General features: G+C 31.7%; 1 protein-coding gene across 6 annotated transcripts; it reads right to left on the bottom strand.

The window, feature by feature from the left end:
* Positions 1-703: 703 nt before the first annotated feature.
* On the bottom strand, positions 704-11127 carry LOC130452462 (microtubule-associated protein RP/EB family member 1). 6 transcript variants are annotated; one of them, XM_056791753.1, is made up of 7 exons: positions 10821-10894; positions 10682-10743; positions 8289-8557; positions 5682-5952; positions 3500-3618; positions 2538-2672; positions 704-1343 (listed from the first exon to the last, which is right to left on the bottom strand). In XM_056791753.1, exons 3-7 carry the CDS (start codon positions 8553-8555, stop codon positions 1287-1289), a joined length of 849 nt encoding a protein of 282 aa, XP_056647731.1. In that variant the 5' UTR covers positions 8556-8557; positions 10682-10743; positions 10821-10894; the 3' UTR covers positions 704-1286. The 6 variants fall into 6 exon arrangements, with proteins under 6 accessions (XP_056647731.1, XP_056647737.1, XP_056647732.1 ...); XM_056791759.1 differs by lacking the exons at positions 5682-5952; positions 10682-10743; positions 10821-10894 and adding exons at positions 6762-6987; positions 11012-11127; XM_056791754.1 differs by lacking the exons at positions 10682-10743; positions 10821-10894 and adding an exon at positions 11012-11127.
* Between the last annotated feature and the right edge of the window lie 199 nt (positions 11128-11326).

The raw sequence follows: 11326 nt of genomic DNA, 5'->3' as shown, positions 1-11326 counted from the left end.
TAATACTACCTAAACATCGGATTTTTCGTTATACCTCACCTTCTAAATTGATTGAGAACTGACAACGCTACCAAGTCAATAATTGATATCAACCATCATTAAAGTAGGCGTGGCTTTTATCTCTGGGCACGCAATCATTGACATATCAGAAGGAAGTGGTTGTACGTTAAGCTTAAAGGCCGCTTGGCATGATGCAAAGCAAGACGCAATATTTCTTGATCAAAGGCATGCGCACTTGATCAAAGGCATGCGCACATGATCTGCTGACTTTCGTAACTTTGTTTTTTGTTCCTTTCATTGTTAAACTAGGTACAAACTATAAGATAAAATTTGAGGTTAGGAATTTGTTTACAGAGACTTGCACAAGATTCTCTGTAAAGGAAGCACCAGCGGTAATCCAGATCTTCCGTGATCTGGATTACCTGCGCCTATGGTGCAGAGATGGCGTCTTACATGCCCGGTCATTAGTCGGATTTCACGATTTAATTAAATTAGTTGTTTGGTAAGAGACGCACAAGGTCTATCTATATGTGCCTTCGCTTGTCTCATGCTAGGTGTCTACATCTATCTTTGACGAGGAGACCGTCGAGAAACGCGGTAGCAACACGTAAATCTATAGAAGGTTCATTGTTATTGGATTTGAAGGACAAACTACTGCATTATATTGTATATTTGAAACGTGAGTAATAAAAAAAACAAGATATTTAATATTGACAGATGTATTATCAATAGAAACGATTAGCATTACAAAAAAACAGGATCACAAATATAATGTATGCAGGTGTCTGCGATTGCGACACGTTGACTGTCGCATCGATCGCATATCGACTTCCGAATACACACACACACACACACACATTAATGTTAACGTACAAAAAATTTTTGATTGATTGACGTGTCCGTTAAAAAGCTTACAAACATTTTAAAAACAATGTTGTATATCAAGATAATTCGAAGCCGATTTAACCCGACCGCAAGAGACAAATAAGAGAACAATCAAAGTGGCAGTCATATTCGATTTTAAATAAAAATTAGTTTCTGTTTGTAAGGGGTATAAAAACGAATAACGTGCTTTTGAAATACCATCTTGACACACGAATGTAAGCAACACTTATAAAACTATTTTATCAAATAAACTTAACTGAATTATTATTTTAAAAAATCCATGTTGCTGTAGATACAAAAATGATTTTTTTTTTTCGTTTTTTTTTTCGTTTTTTTTTCTATTATTATGTTCAATAACTTAAGGCGATTTTGATTCCGCAAGGTGATTACAAGTCGATTTTTTAGTATTCGTCTTCGTCACCCACACCTTCTACCTCATCGGGAGGAGCGAATCCTTCCTGTAATAAAAATTATATATTAAAACCAGAACATTTTGATTTTTTTCGGAAATTAAATTTGATACCGACAATATAGCGGTAATATAATCCATTCTTGACATATGACCAAAGGCCTTGGTACATAAGAAAACCATTCCAAAAAGAAACTTCCAGAAATACTTGTAATTATAAATTCAACGTTGAAAAACTATTCAGACAATACTATAAAAGATATTCATCCGAATATGATGTTACCTCTTTATTGGGATCAGCAGGATCGAAAGCGGATTTGAAAAAAGAAGAATTACAGATTAAAGGAAATGAAAGTCCCTTAAGATAAAAATCCACCGTTCTAATAATATCAGAAGTCTTTCTTATTATTGCTGGGTGAAGGAAATGGTAAAACAGAAATCATACCATGACATGGTATATCTAACCAAAACCACAAAGTACACGAAATGGATCAGGATGATCGAAAGCGTATTCAGAAAAAGAAGAAATACAGATTCAAGGGAATAAAGGGCCCTTGAGAGAAAAATCCAACTTTCTAATAATATCAAAAGACTTTCTACCAATCTCAGCTTTTTCCAGGTGGATGTTGAAACTCTTAGATGGATATGAAAACAAAGCAATCAACACCATAGATTAAAAATCTAAAATATATGAACATTTAAAAATTGACAGAAGGAAGAAAAACACCTTTGGCAATCTAGTAAAAAAAATTATTGTAGGAAATTTGATAATAATTGAACAGACAAAGAAAAAATGGTAAAATAATATTTTCGAAGACACTTTTTCATATTCTAAGTGCATAAAAGAGAAAAAGATTTGAAAATATCGAATGAATTCCAATTAAGTGATTAATTTTGAATTTTTATATAAAAAACTATTAACAATAACAATTACACATTAATTCATAATTTTGTAACTTTTTTAAAATTTTTTTGTCCACGTATATGTCAAAGGAAACGTTTCATAAAATCCCGGAAGTGACTTTTACAAACAATACCAAAAATTACTTCTAATCTCGTCTGTTACCTCATTAGCAAGTATTATATTGGTTCTTATCTCTACAATGTGATAACGGAATGTTGAAATTCAAGAAAAAATATAAAACAAATTGTTTCCGCTCGGTTTGTTGTTTATAATTCCTTACAACGACATTTTATTTATTCATATACATATAAATCGAATCATTTTATTTAAATCACTCACCTCTGTTGCGTATAAAACGTCCAATATTTTTTGGATAATCGGATTCCCATCTTCGCATTCTTGACACATCACCTCGATGTCTCTAAGTTTTCCGAAATAAAAGTCTCTCTCTTTTTCTAGTCCATCGACAGTCAGCTGAAATAAATATCAAAAATATAGATATAAATAAACTAGAAATTACCCAGCTTTTAATAAGTTGTAATACTGAGCACACCAATAAACCAACATCTATATCAAGACTATTTGGTCCTTCGAGTCGTATAACAAAAGAAATCATTTATTCTTAAATAGTTTTCTAAAGATAACAAACTATAATCTAGAAATAACAGAGCTTTCCATAATTTAGTACTGAGCACATCAATGAACCAACGCCCATAATAAGACTATTTGATCCTTTTGGATATTGATTGAACCAAATGGTAAATTTATTTGAATAAATAGTAATATGTTTATTATCTGTAAACCAACGCTCATAATTTGACTATTTGGTCCTTCGAGCCGTGTATGAACATATGAAAGTCTCAAAAACCCATTTTATTCAATACATAAGATTATTAAGGGCATTAATTACAGGTAAGTAGAAGGCGATCTAACCATTCTTAGGGATGACATAACCTTAAAAAGTTTTTTATCTGATACTTGATTAGAAAAATTCAATTTTAATTTTTTTCCCTTGTAATTTTTTATAAACTTTTTCATTTTCAAGGAAAAGTCAAATAACCCAATTTGGTATTTTCAAGTAGAAAAATTACAAAGAAACTATTTTTTTTGAAATTGAATTTTGGGCCCAGCTTTGGGGTCCTATGACTCCTCAGTGATGCAGCTTGGTACAGAGGTAAATTGCTCCCAATCGTCACCCCCTTATACGCCTCTGGCCTGTTGGTTCTTACGAGGGACGCTCTGTATAATAATTTGTATAGGGAAAACAATAAAATTTTAATAAATAAATTGAAAATTTTTACCTTAAATTCAGCAATTTGACTCGTTAACTCATCTAACTTTCCAGCATCACCTGCTTGGGATCTATTTATCATCGGTTTCTGTGTATTCGTTGTTGGTCTTACTGCATTCACTTTGGGCACTATAATTTCCGGTACAAAAAAAATACTATAATAATACATAGAAAAAAACTTGCGCAGACACTTAAATCATGAATATCCAATCAAAATTTTCTAATATTTAAATGTCCGAGCAAAATTTTTATCAATTACATTAAAATAAGTGCGATTGAAACGATATAATCAAGCATTGAAAACGTGCTGTTATTGAAAATTTAATTTCCGTATCAAAATTTACTATTTTGAGCATTCAAAGTGTTATTGTTTCAACAAGAAAAGGAAAACTCAGAAAAATCGCTCAAATTGAAATAGATAAGCAATGAAAATGAGGAAAAGTGAATATGAAGCATTAGTTCTTGACCGTGGTTCAATTTTCATTTCTCTAATAATAGAATTAAAAACAAATTTCAAATTTATTGTGTATATATATATATATATATATATATTTGTAAACTGGAATGAAAATATAAAAATAGATTAAACCTATACAAACTAGACACAGCTTTATAGTGGGTACCCACCAACACCATAAACACCTGGATAACCTAATTTCCCTAATTGATAAAGCTACAAAGTTACTGAAAAGTTTCTTCTTTATTCCCTTTTGAGCCTTTTCATGTAGTGCTCCTATACAGAAAAATAAAAAGAACATTACATCCGGAAAAAATTCAATGCCTAATCTGTCTTAGTATCCCATAATTTTTACATATAGCCTCAACTGAAGTCCTACTAGAACAACCTTTGGACCTATTGAGACAATTCTAAGCTACAAGGGCAGCGTACTGGCTGAAGATCCTCAACAGACTGGAACAACTGAGCAAATAAGAGCTTGAAGGCACACATCACTGCGGACAGATGATTCTAAGTCCGCAATAATAAATATTGAAGCCTCCTGATACACATATGGTGAATTACTTGGCCTAAACAGACTTGCTGATGACACCCATGACATGCTCAATCTGCTTAGACATCAAAGCTGTTATAAGACCCATAACATCCAAAATTATATACTCTAAGTTTGTGCTAGAATCGTAGATGATCCACAAGGCCCGGCTCGTTTAGGTGCCTGGTCTCAGTGCAACGAGACTGATTCATTTGCCAGATTGGGATAAGTAAATCCACCAATGGATCCAAATGTAATTCATGCACACATTAATGAGTCTTCTGCCTCTGTTACCAAACAACTACTCCATTTAAACAGACATGGAACACCATCTTTGGTGCATGGAGGAAGAAACTGCAGACTACGTCAGAAGTGAGGGTCTACCATGTTAAGAGATTGAAGTCAAGGTATTTTTGATAGTTTTAAGTAGGAATGACAAACCCATCAAAAGGCATTAGTATCTGACTTCCAAATAACTCAACTATGAACTGTTTCTTTTTAACACGGTGTACCCAAACATCTGAATAGTAAAATTATAGAATCTAGTTACGGAATAAAGAAAGATAATGAATACATCAACTGCTCGATACTCAAAATATACAACACACTATTTGAGTTATCTTGTAGCCATTTCAAGTTAGAAAATAAATTTCTTTGGTATGGTTTCATCAGAAAAAATCTCTTTCAAAACTTACTTCTGTATTTGAAAAATGACTGACAAATTGAGATTCTATTTGGCGGAGGATCTAACTCACTTGAAGCAATTGCAGGTGATGTAGATAATTAGATTTCAAGTTTATCTTCGAAAAGTTGTTTGAAAATCATCATCAACATAAGTAAAACACATTAAAGGAAAAATCTAATTCTTAATTTATGAAATTGCAACATATAAATGGACATTTCGAAGTGAATAATAAAAAAAATTAGTTTTCCAAATATATATAATACACAGACTAGAATTCAATTTGGTAAAAAAATAATTGAAGCATTTAAGGCAGGTATTACTCACAATTAATTTGCTACATTGGTTTCTGATTTCTATCAAATATAATTATTATTCTAAATAAAATTTCTAAACAACTTGAATCAGAAACCAATTTTTCCCAACGTACAAGAAGTATCGAAAACATTCCTCCGATACATCATTGTTAGTTGGGAAAATCAAAAGCCCCTCCCTAATTAAAAAGGGGCCCCAAAACCTACTGGCCCTAATGGCAGGCTTCTGCTTGTTTGTCGGTGACGTCTGTTGCGGTGGGATAACATGCGATGAAGGCGACGCGTTCGGTCGACGTAACATCAGAGAATGCCCTTTAGGAGCGTTGGCTCCTCCTTGGCCGAGTTGTTCGCCCCCTCGTGCTCCCAACGCATCGTAATCCGTCCCTTTGTAATTGGCGTCGAAGAATTTCTTGAACCACTGCAGGAACTCGAAATTATCTTGGAATCTACCTTTCACCAGCCTGTCTATGGGGACGATCTACACCAGCAAGTCCCATATATACCAAAATCGGTTTTTTTTGTATATTATTCGAACGTTTTAATGTTTTGTGGAATTTGTGTTGATTGAGGTGTGGACAAGTCATGGCAGGTGCAGCGGAAAAAGAAAATAAAAAAAAACAAGAGAATAAGAAGCTTCGATGCACTATTTTAAGATGCATGTAAACATGTATAGAAAAAAACGAAGATCTTTGGAGATTCTCGTATAAACCAATAACTAAGATTTAAAAATATGTTATTAAATATCTTCAAATGGGTTTCTTCTCATATTTTATGGTGGTGAGGTAGCATTCCAAAGATCTTAGTTTTGAAAAATGTAACCAATAAACGTTCATGTACTAATGAGAATATTAAATTGGGAAATGATGTCAATCGCAAGACAATACGTTTCCAAAAAAACTTCTCCAATTTGTACAAATTCAAATATAATATTAATTCGTAAAAAAAATCGTACAAATTGGTAATTTGCCCAAAAACCAACCCTACAGTGACGGGGTAACAGTAAATTGGAAATGAAGAAGCGAATATGTTATTACAGATTGCCTACAAATAGCATAAGTTTCACCAAATACATTTTTAAGAACAAATTTTAAATATATTCAATGAAAACTTCAATTTGTTATAAATAAAAAATGTAATTGGTTCTTAAAAATATATTAGAAATGTTTTCGAAAGTCACTGTATTGTTCCACACAATAACACTTTGAAAAACAGCAATTTTACTAGATGTTGTACATTTGAACTAATCTAGTAAAACCATTGTATTTCCTAGTATTATTCTATGGTTACCCTGTTTGCTCGGTATATGGGGTTTTGGGGCTGGGGCTACTTGATGTACGTGAGGAGTACTATGGCCGTTACTGTTCGCTCCGGAACCAATACCAATACCACCTCTCGCTTCTAAAGCTTCGTATTGACGACCGTCATAATTTGCGTCGAAGAATTTCTTGAACCATTGCAGAAATTCGAAATTGTCTTGAAATCTGCCTTTTATCAATTTATCTACTGGAATTATCTGGAAGGTATCGCAAACGCAAATACGTTTAATTTTTCTTATATATTGATAAAATATCAAAATAGCTAGTATTAGTTAAAACTAATCTCGAAAATAGAGAATAAAGTGTTGTTGACCCCAAACAGAAGAACGGTTCATTATAGAGGTGAATAAAAAATAAATAAGAGAACATGACAATGAAAAAAGACAAACCCACCAATTACGATCAGTCAAATTTAACAGATCAACAAATCAAATTCTGAAATCTGTCATGTTCTTCCATAGTGATCTATGAAATAAAAACAGTTTGGAAATTTAGTCAATATTCTTACTGGGACGCCTCATTTGTCTGGAAAACTACTCGCAATATTTTTATAATAAATTTTGAGAGTTTTAGATTATTATGACAGTATTTACAATTTTGTGAAATCTAACGTTTATCTGTAAATATAAAAACATAAATATTCGAATATGTACAAGGGTTGTCTGAAAAAGGCCCTCTTCCTTTAGGTCATCAAGCAATAATACTTGATACACTTCTGTTGTTTTACCATTATAAGATAAAACATAATCCAATGATTATCCCAAAAAACAATCGCTTTCCAAGCAGATGAAACTGTATTTAGAACAGGTTCTCCCTTTTCAATACACCATCTTGACTTTTCGCTTCAAGAATATAATGGTGGAACTGATTTTGCTCGAACCGTGTCATTTACGCTTTGGAAATGTTCATTTGAATGCCCCTTTGATCTAATGCACAATTCTTCAGTCAGTATATGGCAAATGCTTTCTTTTAATATACCAATAGCCTCTTCTATCTCTCTAGACTCCATCCAGCTGTCCTTCAGTACCATTGTCGCAATTTATGGATCCAAAATTTAGTGTTTTACATTTACATAGACGTTTTTAAAAAAAAAAACAAATATTAAAGACAGATCGATCCTCAATTTTTTCCAATTTTCATAAAAATCTTGATGACTCACTTATACAATTGTCAAGCAGAAACTAAGCATCCAAAATGGCTAAAGTTTTAGTTACAATCTCTCAATAGATGCACAAATATATTCCCCAAATTATATTGATAAGTGCTGACATCCTCAAGTTGTTGAGGTATGAACTTTTTCATACAACCCTCGTAAGTACTATCTTAAAATTACCCATCTCTCACAAAGCCTTTAGGGAGCTAATTAAAGCATTCCATATTTGAATTTCACTCTAATTTTATACAGACAATAGAGACAATTTAAAATGTATAATCCTATATAAAATTAACTCGATTGGTTTTAAAAGAGACATTAATTGTACTAAAATTTTATTTGTACCTTATCAACGGACATTTTCTTGAAACTGGCCTGAAGTATTTTGAAATTTTGTATATACTCATGTTCCAAATTGGTTCGAAATTTCACCCTTTTCAGTAATACAGATCCGGGGAAAAGCATATCCATAAATTGACAATAAGCGGCACCTGTGCATAATTCCTCTATTTTTCCAAAACTGCTCTGTAGACATTCGTTCACCCATGCTAGCATATCATGTCGGGACAGATTATCTGACGTTACATTAGTTGAATATACGTTCACCGCCATTTCTGTAAAAGATATCACTTTCTCATCAAACATTATTATAAATACAATTCCAATCTCCTCAAAAAATATATCTTATCGGAAAATTGCATTTTAATAATACAATAATCCCAAATAACAGCTAAAAATCTCAAATACACCGTAATCAACCAAAATTCCAAATTACACACCACCCAAAAACAACCAAAAACCAACAACCCCAAATCCCCAAAAAATATAACCTCGCCCCTCCCCTCAATTACCCTCTTTTAGAGGTTTTTGATTGGTGCTTTAAGGAGATTAATTATTGAGAGTTGAGAACACTGACTAATACAACAGTCTGATGCTTTTCCAATCTTTAATCACCATTTATGAAAAATGTTTATTTAGACTCAAAATAAACTAGTCTCATCAGCAAAAAATTCCTCATTTGATTGATATTTCTTTCCTTGAAGCCTTTTTAATATCTGAAAACATCCCATACTCGCTATGGGCCAAATCTGAAGAATACGTTGGGTGCAGAAGCAACTCAAAGTAAAATTTAATTGGATTTTGCCATGGTTTTCATCAACTTAAGGCACTGTACGTTGATTTTTTCTCTTCTGCATATGGATTTTTTTCTTAATGATTTGGATCAATAATGTAAATGGTAATTGTATGCCAGCCAGGTATATCACAAAAAAAGAGACAACCTCCACTGATATGACTGCCGTTTATATATCAACACATACAACATTCTTTTTTCTTTACCCAAACAGTTAAAAACAAAGATCTGAATCATTAATTTATTGTTTTATATGACCTCAAAATAAACTTGTCTATCAGCAAAAATTCCTCATTTGATTGATTTTCATTTCCTTGAATGAATGAATTTTTTTCTTCTAGATATGGAGTTATTCCTTTATGATTTCAGTCCAATAATAGTAAATTGCAATTTTTTATCCCAAGTCCACATAGCTGAACACCACTATACCAATAGTCACTATTACACTGTCTGGCCCGCGTTTCTATAACCAAGTTATCGTCTGAAGACGTGTTCAATATGAATATCAGCTACAGCTCCAGAAGGTTCCAACTTAGATGAGCAATATGCCAGATATACCTCAAAAAACAGATGCCACAACCTTATCACTCCATTGTTGTTTTTATTGACTTCAGGCCATTTTTATCCGGTTCAATCCACTTAGATGATTGGCATTTATATATCAACACCCAAACAAAGATGGTATTAATAATTTTGTTATGGTTTTTGTCTACATATCTTCATTATCTCTACTATCCATCATTCTATTAGGATTCTATGAAATTTTTTGTTATTTAACATGACGTTTTGGTTGTTGGGCATAATGTGTCCTTGTATGGCCACATTTAAACTCTACCTACTAGTCAATATGGTCGATTTTCCAAAAGAAGAATCACCACAAAGCCTTTACCTCAATGAAATTGTTTTAAGTGAAAAATATGCTTAATCAACACATAATTCAGATGTTCACTTTGAAAAATTTCAAAAAACCATTAAATGAGTTGAAAAATTGACATCTGCCATTCAGTAAGCAATGGTATGGTTTTAATACTCCAATAAAAACTAGTATTCACAATAAAACTGATAATCATACTTTCACAAATTTATACTTATATCTACCCTTCACTGAACTTCTCAAAAAATGGATGTAAATCTGTCAAATAAACAATTTTTTTCAAGCTTAATTAAACTTAATTAAATGAGTCAGTAATTATAAAATACATATTTATCTCGATAAATCAGAAAATATATATCAGTTATCTACTACTGGTAATTCAATTTTTATTGATACTAAATTATAATTGATAATTACTAATATTTATTTATATGATGTTAAATATTCTCTATATTATTTAAACAGAAACATTCTCCTAACCTAACCCCTATTATTCTATGAAATCAAATTTTAATACGACGAATATTAAAAACGATAAAATGAATGTATGTCTACAAATTATGTTATTTAGTCAAAAATTCAAAATATGGCACTCACGTAAACTAGGTCTGGGTGTGGTATTTTCAAAATTTTTTAATCTAACTGTGTATTTCAACACTTAGAAGAAACAAAATGTTGATTTATTAGTTGGAATTAAATGTTTTTAATCGAAAGAATAGATTCATACAATACCGGTTTTTCCAAAGATGTCCCGTTATCAAAAAATGTACATACGTTAAACCAACGCGTTGTTTCTATAAATAAATCATATTTTTTTGTTATTCGATATAACCGGTGAAATCTAAATTATAATGTATAACAAATCACTCACGATTTTATTGTGAAATAGAGTTCATTTAACGAAACGAAACTACCTGACCGAATTCTTTTATAAAATTCGATGTGTCACTATTTGCCGAAAATGTCACTGATATTTGTTGCAGTTTCAATGAATACTAAAAGTTAAACGATAATACCGCTTGCTATAAAATATTTATTTCAATAGAAAGTTCGTTTAGTTACCTGATAAATGAATTCCAAATGCCTAAATTTGATATTTTACTAACAAATTAAAACTCTGATAAATTTCTCTGGCCTCACGGCCATTCAATTTTGCTCTACCAATTTAACAAGAAAGCATCATACAGACAAAAAAGTCACCAAATCGTTCACTCATCCAAAGCCACCTTAACATATCCAAACGTAGATTATTAAATTAATTATAACTAAAGAAAATATTTTATTGCTATATTAATTCATATTAAATAACACTATATATTAAATCTCATGTATTAAAAATATAGTTTTTTATTCTTTTATGAAAAATTGTGAATAGTA

The sequence above is a fragment of the Diorhabda sublineata genome, chromosome 1 (genome assembly GCF_026230105.1).
Source record: "Diorhabda sublineata isolate icDioSubl1.1 chromosome 1, icDioSubl1.1, whole genome shotgun sequence".
Taxonomy (NCBI): domain Eukaryota; kingdom Metazoa; phylum Arthropoda; class Insecta; order Coleoptera; family Chrysomelidae; genus Diorhabda; species Diorhabda sublineata.
This window is presented reverse-complemented; position numbering and strand designations above follow the sequence as displayed.